Here is a 25,075-nt window from a genome sequence, read left to right as displayed (position 1 = left end):
TGGAGATCAAGAGTCACATGCTTTACGACTGAGCCAGCCAGGCATCCCATGGACATCTTACTCTTCAAGGAAAAGCTCCTTTCATAGAGGAAAAGGAATTGTGAGTGGGAATTCCTTCCTTGCTCTGATGGTAGACCCCCATCAGCAGTCTTCCTTACCAGATAGCACCTTTATGCCCACCCAAACCATAGGTGTGACAAGTTTTCAGCGAATGAGTGGATGGCTCATACTTCTATTTATGTATTAACCAAATTCACTGGCCAGTTGTTAAGCCCATACTTCATTTTTTGTATCAGAAACTCACCCCACCTGAACACTGTGGGGGTTTTTTCTATTAATAAGACCTTAGCTTATGTTACTTTCTTAACCATATGCTGGTTTAGCAAATACTTTCCTGTTTGGCTCTCCAAACAGTTAGTTCATGAATAAATGTCACTTTATTTATTTGCTAGTGAACTGACAGGATATCCAGAGGCAACCTAAATTCTCAAGAATTAGCTTCTGATGCTAATTTCACCAGAAGAAACTATGCGTGTCACAAATCCTTTATGAGAAGTAGCAACATGTATTAGAACTAACTCTTCCATGCAGGGTTTCTGCACCCTTATGTAGTAGATTGCCCAAATAAGATGACTAAAATGTATGCAGTGTTCAGGTTTGTAAATAGGACAGAGTAATTACGTTATTTTGAATGAGCTTTAACTGAGCAGGCTAAGAAAGTGTACAAGTAATTTCATGCTGGCTGGCCGCAGTTCATTTTCTTTGTGAATATAAACACAATTTGCCTTTGTTCAGTTGTGTTACAGTTACGTATATTGCTCAGACTTTGACTTGACAAATTAATTTCGATGTCAGGTGAGTTTTTGGCGGATTGAACTTTGTACCATTAGTTTCACCTGCAGGTGGCAAAGTAGGGTTCTACAGGCAACAAGGTAGAGTTTTGGTGCCAAAGGAACTTGGGTTTAAATCCCTTGGGTCACTACCCATGTAACCCAAGAAAACCAACTTCTCAGGATTTTATTTCTTTCATGTGTGGTATGGCAACACATGATAGTAAGAATGATAGCCATTTACTGGGTGCTGACTAGAGGCCAAGCACTGTACCAGATGCTTTACATATGTATGATTTATCCCTAAGTGTGATTGACTTTCTTCCTTCTCCCACCATCTCAGTGATAGAGTGGACCAAAGATGGCCAGTGTCCAGACCAAGGTCCTGATGCAGGATACTTTTTAACTGGCAACTCTGATTTTTGGTGTAGAGTTAGCCACTTCCATTTTCCTTTTCATCATTTAAATTCACATTGGTTGAAATAATTTATTGAGGAGAAAATGGATTGGAGAACTAGGACGTGAGGTGTTACCATCAGCCAATTAAGTTCAGAGCTACCCTACTGAGAATTAAGGTAGCCATTATAATATCCTTTCTCTTCCAGAGTTTGGTGTGAATAAACTAGAAAATAACCTTAGTTCTCATTTACCTGTATTTTGCACTTACAGATAATATTTACACAGTACATATTTGACTTTATTTTCACTACTGGCACCTATTTTGAAGTCAAATCTAGTTTGAATGGCAACTTAAGGAAAAGAACACATAAGTTCTTTATTACAGTATGATAACGTAAAAATGAAACATGTTCAGTAATGAAGACTGTATCTAAAATTATACAATACTTGTATGTCACCCACTGCTAGAGTGCAGAATTTGCTGTAGACTATTCCAGTCTTAGCCTCTGGCTGGGGCAACTAGCAGTGACAGCCCCCAACTGATATTCAGGTCTTTGCTCTCGGTTTACTGTTTTCCCCTCCACACCACACCGCACCGCACCGCACCGCACCGCACCGCACCACACCACACCACACCACACTACTTTTCTATTGAGCCTTTATCATTTTCCTAAAGAGAAGCAATTCAAGTGTTGATATTTTACCATAACTTATTTTAAAAGGAGAGAAAGAGAAGGAAAAGTTGCCAAAGACGAAATCCTGTTAGTGAAGGAAATAGTCAAGTATAGAATTTCCTATATACTAAAGATGCAGTATGAAATTTTATACTGTTCCAGAGGACTTAAAAACTGTGATAATAGGAGCTAATATGACTTGAGCACTTATCATGCGTGAGACACTCCTCTAAGTGCTTTGAATGTTTTTGCTTATTTTGATCCTCAGCAGTTCTATGAGTGAGGCACTATTCTGCTTCTCTCCATTTCACAGATGGGTAACACAGGTGTTCAGTGACTTGCTCATGGATCCAGGGCAGAAACCACAACCAGAGTAGTTCTTCTGGCTCTTCTTTGGTGGGCAGCTCTCTCCTCAGTCTGTAACTTTGGGCAAGTGACAGATGGCCTGCCATGGAGTTCATGCCCCTAAGGACAGCTCGGCACAGTGCAGCCTCCCAGATCTGATGGAGATTGTTTTAAGTACTTTTGAGATATTTATTATCGCTTATTTTAATTACTACAATTTATTATTTTGCTTAAAATATGTTTTTGAAGTTACATCAGGCCCAGAAAGATAATTCTGAGAAGGAACACAAGTCATAATTAGGCCAGCAAAACACCACCGGGAGTGCCTGAAACACTGAGGGCAGAGCTGTTTGACAGGAGCCTTTCGTGAGCCCATCCCCTGGCAGAGTTGGAAGTGTCAGGCTGATGAAATTCCCCCAGGAGAATTCTCTGCTGAGTGATTTTCCAAAGCAATATCTGGTTGCACTGCTGTTGGTTGAACTTGGGGGCTTCTAGAGTCCAAATCTGCATACAAACCAAATGTAGAGCCAGTGAGCCCATAGAAGTGCTTGCTGCCTTTCCTGATGGAGCTGAATCACTGCAATTTAGCTACTGTGCATGTAGGTGTATTTCCACCTGTTACAGCATTTCACACTACCAAAGTGTTTTCATTCTGCTGTTTGTGAATTGTGAGCATGAAGACAGGGCCACTGGAAATTGTTACTCCATTTTACTTGTTGATGTTGTTGTTGTTGTTTTTAAGTTTATTTATTTATTTATTTATTTAAAAAAAATTTTTTTTTCAACGTTTATTTTATTTTTGGGACAGAGAGAGACAGAGCATGAACGGGGGAGGGGCAGAGAGAGAGGGGGACACGGAATCAGAAACAGGCTCCAGGCTCTGAGCCATCAGCCCAGAGCCTGACGCGGGGCTCGAACTCACGGACCGCAAGATCGTGACCTGGCTGAAGTCGGACGCTTAACCGACTGCGCCACCCAGGCGCCCCTTAAGTTTATTTATTTTTGAGAGAGCGAGTGAGAGAACACACGTGTGCACGCGCTCAAGTGTGGGAGAAGCAGAGAAGGAGGGAGAGAGAGAATCCCAAGCAGGCTGTGCACTGACATGTCAGCATGGAGCCTATGTGGGGCTCGGGGTTCAAACTCATGATCTGAGCCAAAGTCGGACACTTAACCAGCTGAGCCACGCAGGCACCCCAAAATAGTACTATATAGAATAAAATGTAACTGGCATTATGGTACTTAATTTAAAAATATTGAGTGTATATTTCTGAGTTATGCACCTTTACTTAGTTAGGTACCCTTTGTGCCTTGGTTTTCAATAAGGAACATAGTTTAAAAGGAAATCTATTAAACCCTTAAGTGTGGCCTTTGTTAAGGGGAACCTTATTAATCAAGAAGGGGAAAATCACTTTTCCATATTAAAAAAGGAAACAGTTTTGCTCTTTTCTTGGAGCATTTGTGTATATGGAAGAAGTATTTGTTGTAGTTAGAAAACCACCTCATAAAATATGTGGAGAAAACTATTTCATGTATGATGAAATCATGATTTTTAAACTTTGATTAATGAAAACAAGCATAGCTTTTTATTTAAGTTTTTTTGTTTTGTTTTGTTTTGTTTTTGAGACAGAGAGAGACAGAGCATGAGCAGGGAAAGGGCAGAGAGAGAGGGAGACACAGAATCTGAAGCAGGCTCCAGGCTCTGGGCTGTCAGCACAGGGCCCAGTGCGGGGCTTGAACTTACAAACTGGGAGATCATGACCGGAGCTGAAATCGGATGCTTAACCGATTGAGTCACCCAAGCCCCATTAAGTATTTTTTTTAAATGTATATTTATTTCTGAGACAGAGAGAGACACAGCATGAGCGGGGGAGGGGCAGAGAGAGAGGGAGACACAGAATCTGAAACAGGCTCCAGGCTCCGAGCTGTCAGCACAGAGCCCGACGTGGGGCTGGAACTCAGAAACCATGAGATCATGTCTTGAGCTGAAGTTGGTCGCTCAATCGACTGAGCCACCCAGGCGCCCCTATTTAAGTATTTTTTTAATGTTTATTTTGATTTTTGAGAGAGAGAGTGAGCTAGCACGAGTTGGGGAGGGCAGAGAGAAAGGGAGACAAAGGATCCGAAGTGGACTCCATGCTGATAGCAGAGAGCTTAGTGCGGGGCTTGAACTCACGAACCATGAGATGGTGACCTGAGCCAAAGCCCGAGGCTTAACCATTTGAGCCATCCAGGCACCCCACAAGTATAGCTTTTAATAACAGAAGTCAGGGAGTTTCTTCATGTGTGTCTGTTCAGGATTTTAACCACAAAAGCAATTTTCTTGATTTTATAATCTTCAGATCTTTCATGGTAGTATTAATTTAAGAACAGTGGAACTGTTGTTGTTGTTTTTTTTTTTTTTAAGGCAGTGGAAAATACTTGGATAACATTCTTTCAGGTAATAGAAATTAACATTAACTCAATTCTTTGTTAAAATATATTCAGGCTCATATTCATTTGTAGTTCTAAAAGTTAATTCCCTTTATCTCTCCATGGCTCCCCTCTCCCCACATCACAACCATATCTAGGTAACAGGAAACAATTATAATTTCAATCTGACAAAAATGAGTGTCAGAAAAATAAACAGCTCTTCATAAATATGCTCATTTCTGTTCTTTTTGCTTTTATGTTGCACTGTTACAACTTCTAAAAATACTGCTCGCACTACTCACTGTCTGTGGCAAGATAGAAGAAATAATTAAGAGGAATTCAGGAAAATATTAAAAACATTTTTCCCTGGGAATTAATTTATATACATATATACATACACACACTAGAATCTGAGCCAAGTTAGTCTTTTAACCCCCTTGTCAATAAAAAGAGAAGAGCTAGTATTTATCAATTGCCCTAAAACATAGGCATTTGTGAATTAAGTTAATATGCCTCAGAAATCCCAAATTTAGAAAGAGAAAATTGATCTAGTTCATTTGTTGGAATGAGATACAAGAAATAGTCCTGTAATATAACAAAACAAACTGGTTAACTAAAATAATTGAGGAATGATAGGCTCTGGTTCACCCTCAGTTATGTGGGTTCTAAACAAAATGACCTTTTATGTACTAGTATAAAATAGAGCACACCAGCTTTGCCTCTGTTGAAACTGTGTACAGTGACATCTCAGTTATTTCTGTCATTCTTAGGTAGTAAAATTTTGTGTATGCTAAAAATTCCTATTTAATCATAGTTTACTCTAAAGACATGTTGATAATTGTTTTAATCTTATAATTGAGTATCTTTCTCCATAGCCCTTATCAGTATCTGGCCTCCCTATATTTTACTTGTCTTTCTCCCCCTACCAGAATGTAAGCTACATGAGGGCAGGAATTATATTCTTTTGTTCCCACCACAGTGTCTGACACAGAGTCTTTCTTTTTAAAGAAACTTTTTTTATTACGTTTCTTTATTTTTGAGAGGCAGAGAGAGACAGAGTGCGAGCGGGGGAAGGGCAGAGGGAGAGGGGGACACAGAATCAGAAGCAGGCTCCAGGCTCGGAGCTGTCAGCAGAGAGCCCCATGTGGGGCTTAAGCTCACAAACCAGGAGATCATGACCTGAGCCAAAGTTGGATGCTCAACCGACTGAGCCACCCAGGCGCCCCTAGATGAATCTTTCTAAGACAGTAGGTAGTCCATTTTTCTTAGAAAGTAAAGTATATATATATTTTAAGTTTGTTTATTTTCAGTAATCTCTACACCCAACGTGAGGCTTAAACTCAGGATCCTAAGATTGAGTCTCATGCTCTTCTGACTGAGCCACCCAGGCACCCTCACAGTATAGTGATCTTACTGTGTTTGGGGATCATTGTATTCTTCATAGCATCTTATTGTCCAGGATAGTAAATAGAAAAGTTATCAGGGGTTCCTGGGGGGCTCAGTCGGGAAAGCGTCCAACTTTGACTCAGGTCATGATTTCACAGTTCTGGGTTTTAGTCCTGTGTCAGGCTCTGTGCTGACAGCTCAGAGCCTGGAGCCTGCTTTGGATTCTGTGTCTGTCTGTCTGTCTGTCTGTCTATCTATCTATCTGTCTTTTTTTTTTAATTTTTTTTTTTTAACGTTTATTTATTTTTGAGACAGAGAGAGACAGAGCATGAACCGGGGAGGGTCAGAGAGAGAGAGGGAGACACAGAATCTGAAACAGGCTCCAGGTTCTGAGCTGTCAGCACAGAGCCCAACGCAGGGCTTGAACTCACGAACCTTGAGATCATGACCTGAGCCGAAGTCGGACGCTCAACCGACGGAGCCACCCAGGCGCCCCTCTGTCTCTTTCTTTTTCTGCACCTCTCTCGCTCACACTCTTTCTCAAAAATAAACATTAAAAAAAATTTTTTTTTCTTTAAAAGAAAAGTTATCAGCAGTCATCTGTAAATAGTGACCCCAGTTCATGCCTTGGACTTTCTTTCAATATATCCCTTAAATTGACTGATCATTTGACTCTTTTCCTAAAAGTTTAATGCTACAACAACAGCAACAAAAATCTGGCCATTTGAGGAGTTCAGTTACTTGGACTTCAGTTTAATAAAAATGTGAGTGTATTTAGAAGATCAAAATGTACTTTTGAATGCTGTTTTCTTAGTCCTCATGTGTGCTAGATAGAGTATAGTGATACTGTGTGTTATCACCTTGATTATAAAATAGATAATATATTATTTGACCAAGGACAGAAGAAAATGGATCAAAATTAAATCGACAAGGGAAAAAACACTGTCTGCTTGAGGTACTGTGACTACCATACTATCTGTCAAAAGGAAGAGATACAATGCTTCATTATTTATGGGACACTCAGTGGAGAGGTAAGCTCCACGCTTGAATTAGGTTAATACCTGTTAACTACCCTTGTTAGATGATCTCTGCCTCGGATAGGCTTTATCTAGAGAGCAATCTCCTCTCATCACTTTCCTGATGAAAAGTCTTCTGACTTCTGCTTCGTCTAAGAAAAGCATCAGGATAAAATTATAGTTGCAATTTTATATGGGATTAACTTTTATCAAACTCAGTGCATCAGTGGCTTAGAAAACCCTCCAGCTAAATCGTGTGTCCCTTTGCTCTGTTTTAAAAATAGTACAACTAAAAGACTCTTGAAATAATTAGACAAGAAATGACTTGGGGATTAGGAAAGGGTTTACATTCTGACAAGATGTGGACCTGCTTATAATAGCTCTGTGAGCTATTATAGCTTTAGATGACTGTGATTTGGGGGACACTTTTCACCCAAGCTCAAAAAAAGTTTGGTTTTTTTTTGAGTTTTATTTATTTATTTTGAGAAAGAGAGACCTAAGAGAACGGGCAGAGAGAGGGAGAGAGAGAATCCCTGAACCATGAGATCATGACCTGAGCTGAAATCAGGAACTGGATGCCTAACCAACTGAGCCACCCAGGTGCCCCCCTAGCTCAAAAATTCGTCAACTGTCTTTTCCTCTGAACAAAAAGCTTAATTAACAAATCACCTTAGTTCATTTAAAGGAAGTCAGCCATATTGTGTCTGAAAAGGCAAAGTTTTGTAAGTGTAACTTTTGTTTTTAATGTAGTTTACATAGCAGGCACAATTATCTGTACCATTTTAGTGGAGGAGCTGTGAAAAATTCTAAACAGCTATGGAGAAATTATCAAATAACTTTATGAAAACTACTGACGTGTTCAGAACAAAATAGGAAAGAGAGTGTAAAAATGTCTGACAGTGGGAGAAGTCTCACAAAAATGTATTTGGTGATAATCGAGCATTGATCTAGAGGATGCCAGAAGATTCAGTGGTTTAGAGGCTTATTTACTGGAATGAGTTTCCCACAGGTCAGGTCAACTTGCTGCGTCAGCAGTGAGAGTAGACAGAGCCTCGGAGAAAGAGAATCCACATGGAGGTAGTTTCTTATCGGGAAAGGTACTGGGAAGTTAGATAAGGAGCAGTGGGAGGCAGGAACCAAAAGCCAATAATTAAAGGCCAGGTTGTGAGGAAATTTTTATTACAATTAACCAAGCCTATAAATAAGACAGGACATGCATAACCCAGAAGATTTGGACTCAAAAGAAGACACATGGGGGAGAAAAAAAGAAAAGACACATGATTCTGGGAAAATCTCCCAGACCAAGAAATGACTGGTAGTAACAGTTTAAATTTAGGGCACATGGGGCCTGTCTGTACCAAGGTTTTTATATTTCTTTCTTTCTAAATAAGGTTCTAGTGTATCCTAACTTTAAATAAAGGAAGAAATTTGGCCAGGCATATTTTCAAGGAAGAAGGATGCTTGATTCAAGTAAGTTTCATTCTATTTTCTCAGGCACACCTGAAGAGATCCTATCTGCCAAGTTTACATACTCAGGGCGAATATAACAAGAGTGCTTTTAAGTTTTATCAGCACAGTGATAACTTAACAAAGTTCACCACAACTCTGTGAAGAAGGCAGGGTACATGTTATTTTCCCTATGAAGAAACAGACTCTGTGAGGAAGTGACTTAGTCCGGAGCTGATGAGTGGCGGAGTCAGGACTCAGAGGTGGAGCCTTGTGACTTCAGTCTAGTCCTCTTTAGACTACCCCGAGCTAGTGATCACTATCAGAATTCCACGCATGGCCCCCTAGAGAAAACCTCAAAATTACAGCAGGTACCAAAATGGCAAAAGTTGAAATCTCTTTCATGGCTTTGAGAAATGTGATTGAACCTACAAGTGAAGTAATGAAACAGCAATTAAATTGGCTAAAGTAATGTGAAGTTGTACATACAATAAGTTATGTTTCTAATCACTTTGGGGAAATGAAGTAGTCTTCATAACTTTGTCTAATAACCAAAATGTATTCTTTTGTCCGAACAACTGTTTTTAATGCCAGTCTCTGGAAGGATTTATAAACTTCTCTATTCGTCTTAAACAAACGAACACCAGTCGTTGTGATTAAATATATGACTAGTGTTTAAGAGTTATTTGTTCCTTTGATAAATAACTCTAGACTACAGTGTTTTTGTAATTCTTTATAGCTTCTTTTTAAAGGGTTTTTTCTTGGTATATATGTGTTCTCTCTTGCTGGAAAAAGTGTTACCCATCATTTCCTGCTGCTTCTAACATGCTATTTAATAAGCCTTTCCTTTTTCCTTTGTTTTTGTTTGTTTGTTTGTTTATTTTGAGAGAAAGAATGTGAGTGGGAAAGGGACAGAGGGAGGGAGGGAGGGAGAAAGAGAGAATCCCAAGCAGGCTCTGCACTGTTGGCACAGAGCCTGACACAGGGCTCAGTCTCACAAACCGTGAGATCATGACCTGAGCTGAAATCCGTGGTCTGACATTTAACTGACTGAGCCACCCAGGTGCCCCAAGCTGTTTTCCCTTTAATTTGACATCTTTTAACCTAGTTTGAATTGGATAACCAATTCACTTAACTCATTAAAAATATTCATGAAGTAAGGAGAAAAAGTTCAGGGGTGCCTGACTAGCTCAGACGAGGAGTGTGCTACTCTTAATCTCAGGGTTGTGAGTTTAAGCACCCACATTGGGTGTAGAGATTACTTAAATAAACTTTTAAAAAAGTGAAAAAAAAGTCCATAAAAGAGACAGAAGAAATTTCTTCTTTGTCGGGACATAGACTTTAAAATTGTGACTTCGACATATATTTTTCATTACACAAACACATTTTTGCCTATTCTATGTTATTCACTTATGTTCTAGTAGTTGAGATTTCTGAGTATTGTCCAACTGTACAGAATCTTGATCTAAGTATATGTATTGGGAAATAGAAAATATTAACTCATGGCTAGATTCATCTATTTCCGGCTCTTTTTTTCCTTAGGCTTTTTCAAATGAAATGAACTTGATAAACATTTGAAAAGTAGAATTTTTTAATTCTGTACTTAAGGGGTGCCTGGGTGGCTCAGTTAGTTGAGTGTCCAACTTTGGTCAGGTCATGATCTCACAGTTCGTGAGTTCAAGCCCCGCATTGGACTTGCTGCTCTCAGTGCAGAGCCTGCTTCGGATCCTCTATCCCCCTCTCTCTGCCCGCTTTCCTCCCTCCCCGTCTCTCTCTCAAAAATAAGTAAAACATTAAGAAAAAATTCTGATTTTAATTATGAATATTTCTGATTTTTAAAAAAAAACTTTTTTGAAATGAAATTCACATAACAAAAAATTAACCGCCTTAAAGTAAACAATTTGGTGACATTTAGTATATTCACAACAGCACCTGTATCTAGTTCCAAAACATTTTCATTATCCTAGAAGGAAATGCTGTACTTACTAAGCAGTTACTTCCCTCCCTCTCCACCAACCACCAGTTTATTTTCTGTCACCGTGGATCTATTCTGGATATTTCATTTAAGTGGAATCCTACAATGGGGTGCCTGGCTGGCTCAGTTGGTAGAGCATGTGATTCTTGAGGTTGTGAGTTCAAGCCCCATGTTGGGAGTAGAGTTTACTTTAAAAAACAGAAAACAAGGCTACATCTTTAAAAATAAATAAATGGAATCATACAATATGGGACCTTTTATGCCTGACTTCATTCACTTAACCTGTTTTTGAGGTTCATTCGTATTGTAGTATGCATCTACTTCATTTTTTATGGCTGAGTAATATTCCATTGTGTGTCTGTTCCACAGTTTGTCTGTGCTTTCATCTACTGGTGGATGGTTGGATTGTTTCTACCTTTTGGCTATTGCAAATATTGCTGGTACGAATATACATGTACCTGTTTTCATTTGGGTATATATCTAGGAGTGGGATTGCTGGGTCATATGATGATTGTATGTTTAACTTTTGAGGAATTGCCAAACTGTTTTCCATAGTGACTGAGCCATCTTACATTCCCACTCGCAATGTCTGAGGGTTCCAATTTCTCCACATTCTCATCAGTGCTTTTTATTTTTTATTTTTAAAATTATAGCCAGCCTAATGGGTGTGAAGTAGTATCTTATTGCAGTTATGACTTGCATTTCTCCAATAACTAATAATGTTGAGCATCTTTGCATGTGCTTATTGGCTATTTGTATATGTTCTTTAGAGAAGTATCTTCAAGTCCTTTGCCTATTTTTTTTTTTTAAGAATTTTTTTTTTTCAACGTTTATTTATTTTTGGGACAGAGAGAGACAGAGCATGAACGGGGGAGAGGCAGAGAGAGGGAGACACAGAATCGGAAACAGGCTCCAGGCTCTGAGCCATCAGCCCAGAGCCTGACGCGGGGCTCAAACTCACAGACCGCGAGATTGTGACCTGGCTGAAGTCAGACACTTAACCGACTGCGCCACCCAGGCGCCCCCCTTTGCCTATTTTTTAATTGAGTTGTCTGTCTTTTTAATGTTGTGTAACAGTTGTTCATATATTCAGATACTAGATCCTTATCAGATACATGATTTGCAAATATTTTCTTCTATTCTTTTTATTTTTAATGTTTATTTATTTTTAGGAGAGAGACAGAGCGTGAGTGGGTGAGGGGCAGAGAGAAAGAGAGACACAGAATCTGAAGCAGGCTTTAGGCTCCCAGCTGTCAGCACAGACCCTGATGGGGGACTCCAAACGCATGAACTGTGAGATCATGACCTGAGCCGAAGCTGGATGCTTAGCCAACTGAGCCACCCAGGCGCCCCTATTTTTTTCTATTCTATAGTTGTCTTTTTCCTTTATTGATTTGGTCCTTTGATATACACAGTTTTAAATTTTGATAAAGTCAAATTTATCTTTTTTTCCTTTGTTGTTCATGCTTTTTGTGTCATACCTAAGAATCCATTTCCAAATTCAAAGTCATGAAGATTTATGTCTGTTTTCTTCTAAAGAAATTCTGAAGAATTTCTTATATTTAGTTTGTTGATTCAGTTTGAGAAATTTTTATATATTGTGTGAAGTAGGGGTCTAATTTCATTCTTTTGCCTGTTGATCTTCAGTTGTCTTAGAACCATTTGTTGAAGAGACTGTTCTTCACTGAATGGTCTTGTTACTTGTTGAAAACCAGTTGACCAAGGATGCACGGGTTTATTTCTGGATTCAATTTTATGACATTTATATCTCTCTCTTATACTAGTACCTCACTATTTTGATTAAGGTAGCTTTTGTAGTAAGTTTTAAAATCAGAAAGTGGAAGTCCTCCTTTGTTCTTTTTCATGATCGTTTTGGCTCTTTGAGGCCCTTTGTAATTCCATATGAACTCGAGAATTGGCTTTCTCTGTGAAAAAAAGCTATTGAAATTTTGATAGGGATTACATTTGAATCTGTAGATCACTTTTGGTAGTCTTGCCATCTTACAATATTTAGTGTTCCAATCTATGAACACAGGATGTCTTTTCATTTAATTTCTTTCAGCAGTGAAGGGGTGCCTGGCTGGCTCAGTCAGTAGAGCATGCAACTCTTGATCTCACGGTTATGAATTTGAGCCCCACATTGGGAGTAGAGATTACTTAAAAATAATATCTTTAGGGCGCCTGAGTGGCTTTGTTGGTTAAGCGTTCAGCTCAGGTCATGATCTCACGGTTCATGAGTTCAAGTCCTACTTCAGGCTCTGTGCTCATAGCTCAAATCTGGAACCTGCTTCAGAATCTGTGTCTCCCTCTCTCTCTGCCCCTCCCCCACTCATGCTCTGTCTCTCTGGCTCTGGCTGTCTCTCTCTCTTTCAAAAATAAATATAAAATAAAATAAAATCTTTAAAAGGGGTGCCTGGGTGGCTCAGTCCGTAGAGCATGCAACTCTTGGCCTCAGGGTCATGAGTTCAGGCCCCACGTTAGGCATAGAGCCTATTTTAAAAAAAGAAAAATAGTTAATGATTTATTTCAGCAGTGTTTTCTTTGTTCAGAATACAAGTTTTTCCACCTCCTTGGTTAAGTTTATTTCTGAATTTTTTATTCTTTTGGATGCTATTATAAATGAAATTGTATTTTAATTCCCTTTTGAAGTTTCCATTCCTGATGTGTTAGAATCCATACTGATCTGTGCATATTGATCTTATACTTAGAACTTTGCTGAGTTTATTAGCTCTGAATTTTTTCTTTTTTGTAGGGGTACTTTGGGGATTTTTAAAAAATGTATAGGATCATGTCTTGTTTACACAGAGATATTTTTCTTTCTACCTGTTTTGGATGCCTTTATTTCATTTTCTTACCTAATAGCTCTGGCTAGAATTTCCAGTGCAGTGTTGGATAGCAGTGGTGAACATGGGCGTATGTATTTTGTTCCTGCCTGATCTTAGGGGGCAAGCTTTCAGTCTTTCACTGTTGAATATGTTAGCTGTGGGTTCTTCACAAATGCTTTTGATGTTGAGAAGTTCTTTTGTATTCTTAGTTTTCTTAGTATTTTTACTGGGAGAGGGTGTTGAATCTTGTCCAATGCTTTTTCTGTGTCACTTTAGATGATTATGTATTTTCCCTTCATGTTAATAGTATGTTACATTGATTTTTTTGTATGTTGAACTACTCTTGCATTTCTGGGATAAATCCCACTTAGTTGGTCATGGGGTATGATTCCTTTAATATGCTGTTGGATTCAGTTCACTAGTATTTTGTTGAAGATTTTTGCATCTGTATTTATAAAAGCTATTGGTCTGTAGTTTTCTGATGGTGTCTTTGGCTTGGGTATCCGGATAATGCTGGCCTATAGATGAGGTAAGGAGTGTTGTCTTCTTTGATCCTTCCCCTCCACCACACTTTGTGTTTTGGATGGATTTTGAATTATTTTGGAAAGCTAATTATCCAAATGCTTGAGATTATTATCTAAGACAAAGCCTCCAAAATGGACTTACACGGAAAATTCTCTACCTGATAAGAAGTGAACTACAACATTTTGTTGTTCAAACTCTACCTATCCATCTTAGAGAAAAGACCCATTTATATTTATAAAATCCTATGCGGTCAGATGTTGTTATTTCATTATGTATGTGTATAAATTCTAAGGAAGCATTGAATCTAAAGATTATGGTGTTAGGAGATTTTAGTTACCCACATGTATGTAAACACTTCTAGCTGCAATTTTAGAAATACAATGCCTCCTTGGAAGTATTTAACAAGATATAAATTTGAATTTGGCTAGGCTTAACGACTTCATAAGGTAGAACTTGAACACAGGGGCAAGTATGAAAGCATATAATCAGTTAATGTTCAAATGTCCAAAATCGTAGGCTCTCCTACAAATATAATAGCTAATCAGCAAGTAATTTGCTATATCTATTATTTTCAGCTGTTTGCACAATTAAACTCCTTGCTTCTCCTTTATAAGATATATAAAAAACTAATAATGGTGCAATTTTATAAATGTATTTCTCTTCTTATTTGATTTTCTATCTATATGGCAAGAGTAATAAATGCATTGCTAAAATAAACAGCACATTTTAAGAATTATTTTATTTCTTTTAGAATGTACCTTTTTTAGAATGCTAGCAGATTATTCATGTTTTTTCTTTTAATTATATCATAAGTTCACAAAGTACAACCACAAATTATATAAACCTATTGTGTTGTTTTTTGTTTTTTGGTTTTTTTTTAAGTAGGCTCCATGCCTAACGTGGGGCTTGAATTCATGATTCCAAGATCAAGAGTTGCATGCTCTACCAACTGAGCCAGCTAGGTGCCCCTAATAGTAAGCCTGTAGTTTTATAACTATTTAAATATTTGTGTTTGGAGCATTCAAGTCCAACTATATTTAAAGGGAAAAGTAATATATACAACAAGTATTTTTAAGTCCTTTTAATTCGGGTTAAAAGTGATATACTGTTATGACCCAAATAGTTTTAGATCCTAAAGGGTGCCCAGCTTTCTGGTTTATGGCAAAAAATAAGTATTTGTGGAATTAAGTGCATAGCAGTTGTATGTTTTACAGACCAAACATGGTACATTCAGTCCAGTTCTAAGATAAAAACATAAAACGGGGGTGCCTGGGTGACTCAGTTGGGTGTCCAACTTTGGCTCAGGTCATGATCTCACGGTTCCTGGGTTTGAGCCTCGCATGGGGCTCTGTGCTAACAGCTCAGAGCCTGGAGCCTGCTTCGGATTCTGTGTCTCCCTCTCTCTCTGCCCCTCTCCTGGTCATGCTCTGTCTCTCTGTCTCTCTCAAAAGTAAATAAACATTAAAAAAAAAAAAAGGATAAAACATAAAACGTAAATACATTTAACAAAATGTGTTGTAATCGGTCCATGTAAGTATAAAAAATTAGAAAATTATTTTGGGAGGGCGTATATAATTGATTTTACTGGTGTTTAGCAAAGTGGGTGAAACAAAATAATCTTTTTTTTTTTAAGTTTATTTGTTTTGAGGGAGAGAAGGGGCACTAGCACATGAGCGGGGGAGGGGCAGAGAGGGAGGGACAAAGAATCCCAAGCAGGCTCCCACTGTCAGCAGAGTCTGACGTGGGGCTTGAACTCAGGAACCCTGAGATCTTGACCTGAGCCTAAATCAAGAGTTGGATGCTTAACCTGCTGAGCCACCCAGGCGCCCTTATTAAATAATCTTTTAAAAATATAGTAGTTTTCTAGTGGCAAAATGCATTGATTTAAGTTTTGCACTCAGTCCTCATGATGGAGGTGTGAAGGAGGTATTACACTTATGATTACCTTCTTTTACATTTGAGAAAACAGAATTGGTCTGATTGACTTTTCCACTTCCCAGTTAGCAAGTGAGTGTTAGAAATTAGACCCAGGACTTCAGATTTTAAGCATCAATTTCTTTCTGTTAAATGAGATTTTTCTTTTCTGTTTGTTGCAGCTCAAAAGAAATAAGGAATAATACTGTTTTCTATAAATGTGATATTCTATCCTTAAAGACAACATGTAATTCATTTTATAAACATAATTATAACTTCAGAAAATAATTCACAATAAGACTCAGACTTGCTTCTATATTAAAGTGTGTTTGGATTTTCAAAACTGTGATTTCTATGCGGCTTTTCAAGGATAGGTTGTTCATACATTATCTCCTGCATAATGCTGGAGGGGCAGTGTGGTCTCATACAGTGGTTTTCACACTTGATCAAGGCACAGGAATTACTGGGAGTTTAATAGCTCAAGAAGCTCTCCAGGTAATTCTGGTAGAAGTGATCCACAGATACCTTGACAAACACTGGCTTTACAATTTCACACACAGTTATCTGCTTCATAAGATAATGGTAGTGATTCAATCTATGATATTATTATAGTTCTTGGGACAGAACCTGGCACATAGTAAATGTTCAAGATATTTCATTCATATGTGATGGCTTGGGTGGCAACAAAGAAGCAAGAGAGCATTCTTTCAACAAAATATATTGAATTCCTGCACTATTCTAGCTGTTTTGATATAAATGGGAAATGGACACATTCCTCACTTTTGTTGAGTTTACTTGATTAATAGATTCATTTTAAAGGTATACATCCTTCCCTTGTAACAAATTGTAAGATAAAATGAATATCAAGGGCATGTTTGTATAGTTCTTTTTTCCCTATAAATTAAAAATTCATTTTTTAAATTTGAACTGATGATTGCAAGTTAAAGAAATAGGCTGGTGGTATTTGCCAATACAGTGCCACTGGATGCTGACAGCTGTTTAAGTCAGTTAAAATTAAATAACATTAAAAATTTAGTTTCTTGGTGCACTAACCACATTCCAGGTGCCCTATAGCTCACATGCAGCTAGTGACTGCTATATTGGAGATAGAACATTTACATCATCATAGAAAGTTCTGTTCTACATGTTGCTCTAGAGCCTAGAACAAAGCAGGGAATTTTTCCAGTTGCCTTGATCTGTAAACTGATTTTAAGGTAAACGTTAGTAGTGGCCCGAGGCTGTCATTTCAACGCCTACATGCATTAATAATCTCTCAGGTTGACCAAGCCCATAGCTGGTATTGATTTCCCTGAACAGTTTCATTGCACAAGCAAGTGAGATTTAAATGCTAATATCTGGGCATTTTTTTAAACCTTCAAGCAATATACTTAAGTTGTCTTATTGGTTTAGGTATAGATTTTTGTGCACGCGCACGTGTGTGTGTGCGTGTGTGTGAGTCAGGGAAAGAGAGAGAGAGAGAGACAATTTACCTCCAGAGCATTACAATTGCTTTAAATTTGTATCTAATAAACTTTAGGGGGCAAATAAATTTACAATATTTATATAAATAATTTATGTATAGAAGCCAAATTCCAGAGTGGTGAAAAGTTGGACTAACACTATGTAGTCAGAATTCTTCTCGATATAACCCATTATACTTGTAAAATATTATGATAAATTTAGTATTTTGATAATTTTAAACCTAAACATTTTTTTCAGCACATGAGTTTTTTTTGTTAAAAAAATCTGTAAAATTGTGTAGCCCCTGCTACATTCTGATGTCTAGGCCATGAATGCATTTTTCTGTGCATAGTTCAAGAAATAGTCTGCGAGGGTAGTTGACTTTTCACCTTTGTTTCCTGCATGTGTCTATATATATACCTATAAGAGGTGTTCTTTTCTTCAGGTTTTGCTATGGTGTCCCTTTTTGAGAAGGGAAGCCATAGGAGTCTGTTCTCACTTGGTCCCAGGTCATAGATGAGAGCAATTAGGAGAATAGAGGGAGCCTGGGTGGCTCGGTTCAGTGTCTGACTTTAGCTCAGAACATGATCTTGTGGTTCACGGGTTCGAGCCCGATGTTAGTGGTGCTGACAGCTCAGAGCCTGGAGCTGCTTCGCATTCTGTGTCTCCCTCTCTCTCTGCCTCTCCCCAGCTTGTGCTCTGTCTCTCTCTCTCAAAAATAAATAAAAAATATTAAAAATAATTTTAAAAAAAGAATAGAAATTCTCTTGTATGTTTCTGCCTCCTTCAGTGACTTTCCCTCTTTCCAGATCACTTACTTCAGCCTCTGGTACCACAACAAGCAAAATCAGCGCCGTTGGGTAGATTTGGAAAAGCCTCTCAAGAAGCAGCTGGATAAATATGCATTGGAACCTACCGTCTATTTTGGAGTGGTGTTTTACGTGCCTTCAGTTTCACAGCTGCAGCAGGAGATTACCAGGTGAGCACTAATATGCTCTTTGTTTTTAGGAAATAATCTAATGAGATTAAAAAAGTGACACCAAGGTTAAAGTCAGGAGGTAAGACTAAACATTGCCCTCCTGCCCACATATTTAGCCACATTATTGCAGGGAGGTTCTGGTATGCAGTGTGTCAGAGTATTTTATTGTGTGTTGCATGAATTATGGTTTCACTAGGCACAAAGGAGTGATTAACGGGGAAGATGATGTTTTTATCCTGGCTGTGAACTCTTCTTGTTGTGATGTTTCCTTCAAAGTTTTTGTTGATTTGTTTCTGATCTTTGTTAACACTGAAATGAGAGAGCAAATTTTAAAAAGTCGCAGAATCTGTCTTCATCCCTCAGGGAAATGTGCAGATGTGCAGAGGGGTTCTTACAGTTCTTTGACTTCAGTAGCTATGGTCTGTAGATAGTTGGGAGGGGGAGCGTGTCCAGGGTAGAAGAGGCCGGTAAGTTCACTTAGAAGGGACAGAGGCAGAGAGGGAAGGTCATATTAAGGAGTGGGATGGAGGAACTGCATTTTTTTCCTTGAATAAAAAACAAGGAATAAAATTTGGATTCATGAGTCTGCCTTTCAGAGTTCTCCAAAATCCACTACTACCTTATCTTTTGAACCCCATTTAACATTACTTTTCAGCCGAGCTGGACTACTTCCAGTGCCCGGAACATGCCGCATGCCTTTTCATCTTTGGGTCCTAGATCTTCCTTATTTATGTAGTGGAATCCTATTTGTCTTCTGAATTTCAGTTCAAAAGGCACCTCCTCCATGAAGTTTCTGCGACCCTTGGCCTGGAATGAGCTTTTGCCTTTTCCAGACTGTCCTACAATTTGCTTGTACTTGTGTTAAGATGGCAGTTGTTACAGCCTTTCGTTATAGTTCTTTGTGTACATATCTTATCTTTTTCTTGGATTTTAAACCTGTAAGTTTTCTTTAGCTTTACCTTTCGCACAGTATCTAACACGGTACCCTGTACATAAGAACCTGGTACTGCCCTGTGTTTGTGTAATGTTCTCTCTGAGTACTGAGTTTGCCAGTTAATTATCGGAAGAAGATATGAAACCTAAGAAGCAAGAATCAGGTAGTAGGGATAATAAACATGCACTGACTGTAAAAGTGACCTGAGATAGGAATGTTGACGAGAGAAGTAGAAGCCAGGAGGAAAAACAGCAACTGATCAATGACTCATTTAAACATTTAGTGAAAATGTAATATGGTATGATGTCAGAGCTCTGTGGGAGACGAGTATACAAGTGACTAGGCTTTAATCCTGCCCTGGAGGAGTGACTGGAGTCTGGAAGCAACAGCCCGTGTAAATAAACAATTACAGTATATTATGATGATAAATGCTTTCATTAAAACAGAAGATTCCTAGGGGTGGGGCACCAAGGAACTGGAACAGGCAAGTAAAGAAGTTGACTTTTCACTTGACTTTAGAAGGAATTTTCCAGTTAGAGGGAATAGCTGGTGCAGAGTAGGGGAGAGAATGAAAGCCTCTGGTGTTTTCAGGAAATTTCAGACATTACCTAGAGAGGGGAGAGGAGATTTGAAAAATAGGAATGTCTAGTCATAAGGTCATGGTACAATGGGGAAAGACATTTTCGAATTTTTACAGAATGGAATGATGACATTAGTATTTTACCAACATCACCTGTCACGGAAGGTAGCTTAGAGGTGGCAAGACTCTATAGTTAGGAGACCAGTTAGGAATGTATACGCCACAATCCAGACATTAGTCTAGAATGTGGACCTGAACAAAGGCATTAGCTGTAGGAAGGACTAAGGCCTGGTAGATTGAGTCAGTAGGAGTGCACATTGATTATGTATAGGAGAACCTGGTAGAGAAGTTGTACCGGTAAGGATTAAGTTTGGCAACATGTGACCAAAAACCCTAAATATCTTTCACTTGTTAAATAAGTCCAGAGGTCAGCCATGCAGAGCTTCTGCTGCTCCACAAAGTCTTCAGGGACCCATGCTCTTTCTCTCTTTCTGTACTGCCATCCTTGGTGTGTTCTTTCCATTCACTGGGAGATATCCTTGTCAAATAATTCTAGAGAAGTTCTAGCTATCACATTCGTATTCTGGCAGCAAAAGGGTAAAACTGGTTCTACCCTTAACTGATTCATGTTGTTTTTGATAAATTTTATTTATTTATTTTGAGAGAGAGAGAGAGAATGTGAGTGGGGAAGGGGCAGAGAGGTGGAGAGAGAGAGAGAGAGAGAGAGAGAGAGAGAGAGAGAGAGAGAGAGTCCCAAGCAGGCCACGTGCTGTCAGCACAGAGCCCAATGTGGGCCTCAAACTCCTGAACCATGCGATCATGACCCTAGCAGAAATCAAGAGTCGGATGGATGCTTAACCACCTGAGCCATCCAGGTGCCCTGATTCATGTGCCTTTAAGAGGCCTTTCTCAGTTCCTCAGTCACACTACACTAGCCACATTTTAAGTACTCAGTAGCCACATGTGGCTAAAGGCTACCATATTGGACAGCACAGATATACATTATCTTTATCACTGCAGAAATTTCTGTTAGACAACACTGCTCTAAATCTAACAGTTCGCCGGAGAAATTGGAGAATAGATGAACATGTTAAATGACCCTACAAGAGTGCAATCAGATAAACCCAGAATGTAGGGAATTCTACTTGACACATCATACCATTTCAAATACAAATAACATGAAAATAAAGAGAAGGAGTTTTTCTTTTTCAACGTTTATTTATTTTTGGGACAGAGAGAGACAAAGCATGAACGGGGGAGGGGCAGAGAGAGAGGGAGACACAGAATCGGAAACAGGCTCCAGGCTCTGAGCCATCAGCCCAGAGCCTGACGCGGGGCTCGAACTCACGGACTGTGAGGTCGTGACCTGGCTGAAGTCGGACACTTAACCGACTGCGCCACCCAGGCGCCCCAGGAGTTTTTCTTTTTAAAATTAAGAGAGCTTTAGAAATGTCAGTCCAATTAGGGCACCTGGGTGGCTCAGTTGGTTGAGTGTCCGACTCTGATTTTGGCTCAGGTCATGATCCCAGGGTCCTGGGATCGAGCCCTGCATCAGGCTCTGCACTGAGCGTGGAGCCTGCTTGAGATTCTCTCTCTTTGTCCATCTCCCTGCTTGTGCTCTATCTCTAAAATAAAAATTAAAAAAAAAAAAATGTCAGTTCAGTGTAATCTGTGAACCTGTTTAGATCTGTAGGGGCACCTGGGTGGCTGAGTGGGTTAAGTGTCTGACTTAGGCTCATGTCATGGTCTGGTGATTCATGGGTTTGAGCTCTGCGTTGGGCTCTGTGCTGACAGCTTAGAGCCTGGAGTCTGCTTCAGATTCTGTGTTTTCCTCTCTGCCCCTCCCCAACTCGCACCCTGTCTCTCTCTCAAATATGCATAAACAAAAAAATTAAAAATAAAATAAAAATAAAAATAAAAAAACTGTAAAAATACATTTTTGAGGGGCACCTGGCTAGCTCAGTTGGTAGAGCATGCAACTCTTGATCTCAGGGTTCTAAGTTCAAGCCCCATTTTGGATGTAGAGATTACTTAAGTAAAATCTTCAAAAAAAAGTATGTTTTTGAAGCAATCACAAAAATTGTATGCGGACTGGATATTGGGTAGCTTTAAGGCACTATTGCTCATTTTGTTGGTTATGTTAAAAATGTGGCTTTTTTTTTTTTTAAGTTTATCTTTTAGGAATATGTACTAAAGTACCTGTAGGTGCTATGATATATCTGGGATTTGATTTAAAGCACTTGGGTGGGGAAGGGGAGAATGTAGAGGAAACAGTATGGATAAAGTGATGATTGAGGCTGCATGATAAGGGTGTGTGGGTTTACTGGGACTTGTTTTCTGTATATGTGTTTCAGAATTTCCATAATAAAACGTAAAAGTGCCATTACCTACACGTTAGCCTTCTAATACTAGCCTAAGAAAAACAAGTGAAGGAAATAAATAAACCTAAAATAAATGTGGGTAGGGAGGGCACCTGGTGGCCCGGTTGGTTGAGTACCTCACTCTTGATTTCGGCTCAGGTCATGATCTCACAGGTCGTGAGTTTGAGCCCTGCATCGGGCTCGAGGCAGATGGTGCGGAGTCTGCCTGGAATTCTTTCCCTCTCTCTGCCCCTGCTCCGCTTGTGCGTGCGCATGTGCTCTTTCTCTCAAATAAACTTTAAAATAAACTCTCAAAATAAACTTTAAAAAAAAGGTGAAGGAAAAGACTGCCTCTTTATATACTGAAATATCTGCTGGGCAAAATGGGGCAACCTAATTTATTATAATTGTTTCATGTAATATTTCTTGTATAAAAGCATTTTATATTAGAAAGTTGATAAGTGCATAAGATTGAGATGAAACGTCTATTTTAATTAGTATTTTGGCTTTGGGCAAATTTATAGAACACTTGTTTAGAATTAAGATGTGCAGTTTAATTCAGAACTGTTTGTAAGGAATAAAAGTTTGCATGTTACATTTTATTACTGTTTTGTTTTTTAATTATTCTTTTTCCAGTAAATACTGAGAGAAGAGATTTGTAAATCATCCTTAGCCTCACCAGCATATTATAATTTTAACAAAAAGTGTTAATAGAAGTGGTAATAACCTTTGAAGTAAAATTTCTTGGTCCTTTCCTTTTAAGTAAATACTTAAATATATACATACATGCATACATAGACACACATATATATGGGTATATACATATATATGGATATGTACACATATGCACACACTGCTTGCTTCCATTAAAGGATTTTAAGGACAATACGATGAAAGATAATAGTAAAAGCAACCACTTACCTTTCTTACTATATGTCAGGCACTGTCCCAAGTACTTTATACTTAATCATTCACTTCCTCCGCACAACAAATCTTACAGAGTAGGTATTATTATCCATTTTGTAGATGAGGAAACTAAGGCACAGAAAGGCTAAATAAATGTCTTGCCCAAGGTCATGCTGCCAGTATGTGGTGGAACTGAGATTTAAACTCAAGCAGGCTGACTTCTCAGTCCTTGCTCTCACCATTGTATTCATATGGACTCTACTATTCAAAAAAAAAAAAAACAAAAAAAAAAAAAAAACTAAAGAAGTAGGATAAAAATGCTAGGAAAATTCTTCACTGGAGATTTGTGACAGTCAAAAACACGCACTTTGGGGTCATTCTGACCGAGATTCAAACTCTGACTCAGCCTACCTTTGCGGTATTATTTAATCTCTGCATATTATTTAATTTCTGAGCTTCAGCTGTGCCTGAGTACAAGGTGGCTGTTATTAAACAGGTGGAGCAAGTGGTTAGGAAGGGAAGGCCAGGGGAAGCAGTGACTGGCTGTGCCTGGAGTTTAGCTCTGAGCTCCATGGCAGTCAAGGCAAAAGAAGGAATTATCTGAGTTCCATCATCCATCATCTGATAAAACAAAACAGAACAAAACAAAACATATCAGTTTGCAAACATTACAGATTTTCTTGGAATATCATTCAAAAGGAAATTTTCAGGTGGGATTTTGTGTAGAAGACATTGAACCAGCAATGAACAATTTAGAGCAACTGTGGAGGAATCGACTCTTAAAATAGAAAAGTGTGACACAAGGCAAAAAAATGTGTGCCTTTCTGTGGAAGACTAAGCTAATTTGGTGCAGGTGTGTTGCTTTCCAGCGATTTGATTTTAAGGAAAGCACCTAGAGTATTTAGAGTGGGGTATGTGGCTGGCATGTTCAATAGATAGACTTCTCTAAATACGATCTTCTTTAAATAGGCTTCGGAATGGAGCTGCCTAGTAGAAGGTTTGAAGTTTTCTTCTTTGACAAGATCCCAGAGCTACCAGCATTCTGTTTGTCCGTTGAAGGAAATCTGTGGGTTCTGCTACTTACCACTAGCAGGTGGACGGGATAAGGTGGATCTAAATTCTTATCCGAATGGATGGTGTTTTTTGTAACAAAGAATGGAGACCTCACAGCTAGCTAAAATAAAAGTGGATGATGTTAGGAAACATATGAAGTGATTAAAGGGGTGGGCTCTGAGGGGAATTCAAACGTGACCAGGTTGCATTCACAGATGCCAAACCCGGAAGAGATTCTGGATTCAAGATGGCTCTATAGACTATACTGGCAGGGAGTTGGTGTATCTTCATTCAACATTGTATTCCCAGCATCTAGAACAATGCTTGGCGCATAGTAGGCCCTCGTAATTACCAGTGAAATGAATAAATCAAAGGAAAGCAGCATAAATCTTCACTGTAGAGCTTTATCAAAATGGAGTAGTGGTTATAGATGAAATAACTGTTAATTGGCTTCATATGCTCAACCTTGTGAATGGGCGATAGTACTCTTATTTTACTGGTGATAAACTTATTTAAAGTCTACTTATTTTGAGGGAGAGAGAGTGGGAGAGGCAGAGGAGGGGCAAAGAGAGAGGGAGAGAGAGAATCCCAATCAGGTTCTGACTCAGGGCTCTGTCCCAAGAATCATGAGATCATGATCTGAGGCTGAAATCAGGAGTCAGATGCTTAACCAGCGGAGGCACCCAGGTGCCCCTTTATTGGTGATAAGTTAAAGCCACAGGTTATGACTTGCCCTTGTTCATTCAAACTGCTACATTGGGGAGCTGGAATTTAACCTAGGTCTGCCTGACTAAAGCTTGTGCTGGTAACTAGTGCCCTGTATATTGAAAGTGTAAACAGAAGTAAACCCACATTACAAGAGTATTAAGAAAGCTATGATGCTATTCTTTTGGGGATTTCTTCAAAATATTTTAATATAAGCCTGGTCTGAACTATCAGGAAGCATTTTCTTTTGGCTTTACTTTCTAGGGTAAGGAACTTCCATCAGAATAAGTAACTTCTACCAAAGTCTTATCTTACCAGGTTACTAGTCAGGGTTCTTATTTTTTAACTTTTAT

The 25,075-nt window shown here is 38.8% G+C and overlaps 1 protein-coding gene across 2 annotated transcripts in view; it reads left to right on the top strand.

Moving 5' to 3' along the window:
• PTPN21 (protein tyrosine phosphatase non-receptor type 21) overlaps nucleotides 1–25,075 on the top strand; it is a 79,736-nt gene that overhangs the window by 12,110 nt on the left and 42,551 nt on the right. For both annotated transcript variants that reach the window (XM_023255923.2, XM_045060347.1), the window contains exon 3: nucleotides 18,015–18,184. In XM_023255923.2, coding sequence (XP_023111691.2) covers nucleotides 18,015–18,184 — 170 coding nt within the window. The remainder of the gene's footprint in view (nucleotides 1–18,014; nucleotides 18,185–25,075) is intronic.

Source organism: Felis catus, chromosome B3 (genome assembly GCF_018350175.1).
Source record: "Felis catus isolate Fca126 chromosome B3, F.catus_Fca126_mat1.0, whole genome shotgun sequence".
Lineage (NCBI taxonomy): Eukaryota > Metazoa > Chordata > Mammalia > Carnivora > Felidae > Felis > Felis catus.
The sequence above is the reverse complement of the archived record's forward strand: the minus strand, read 5'-3'. Positions and strand labels throughout refer to the sequence as shown.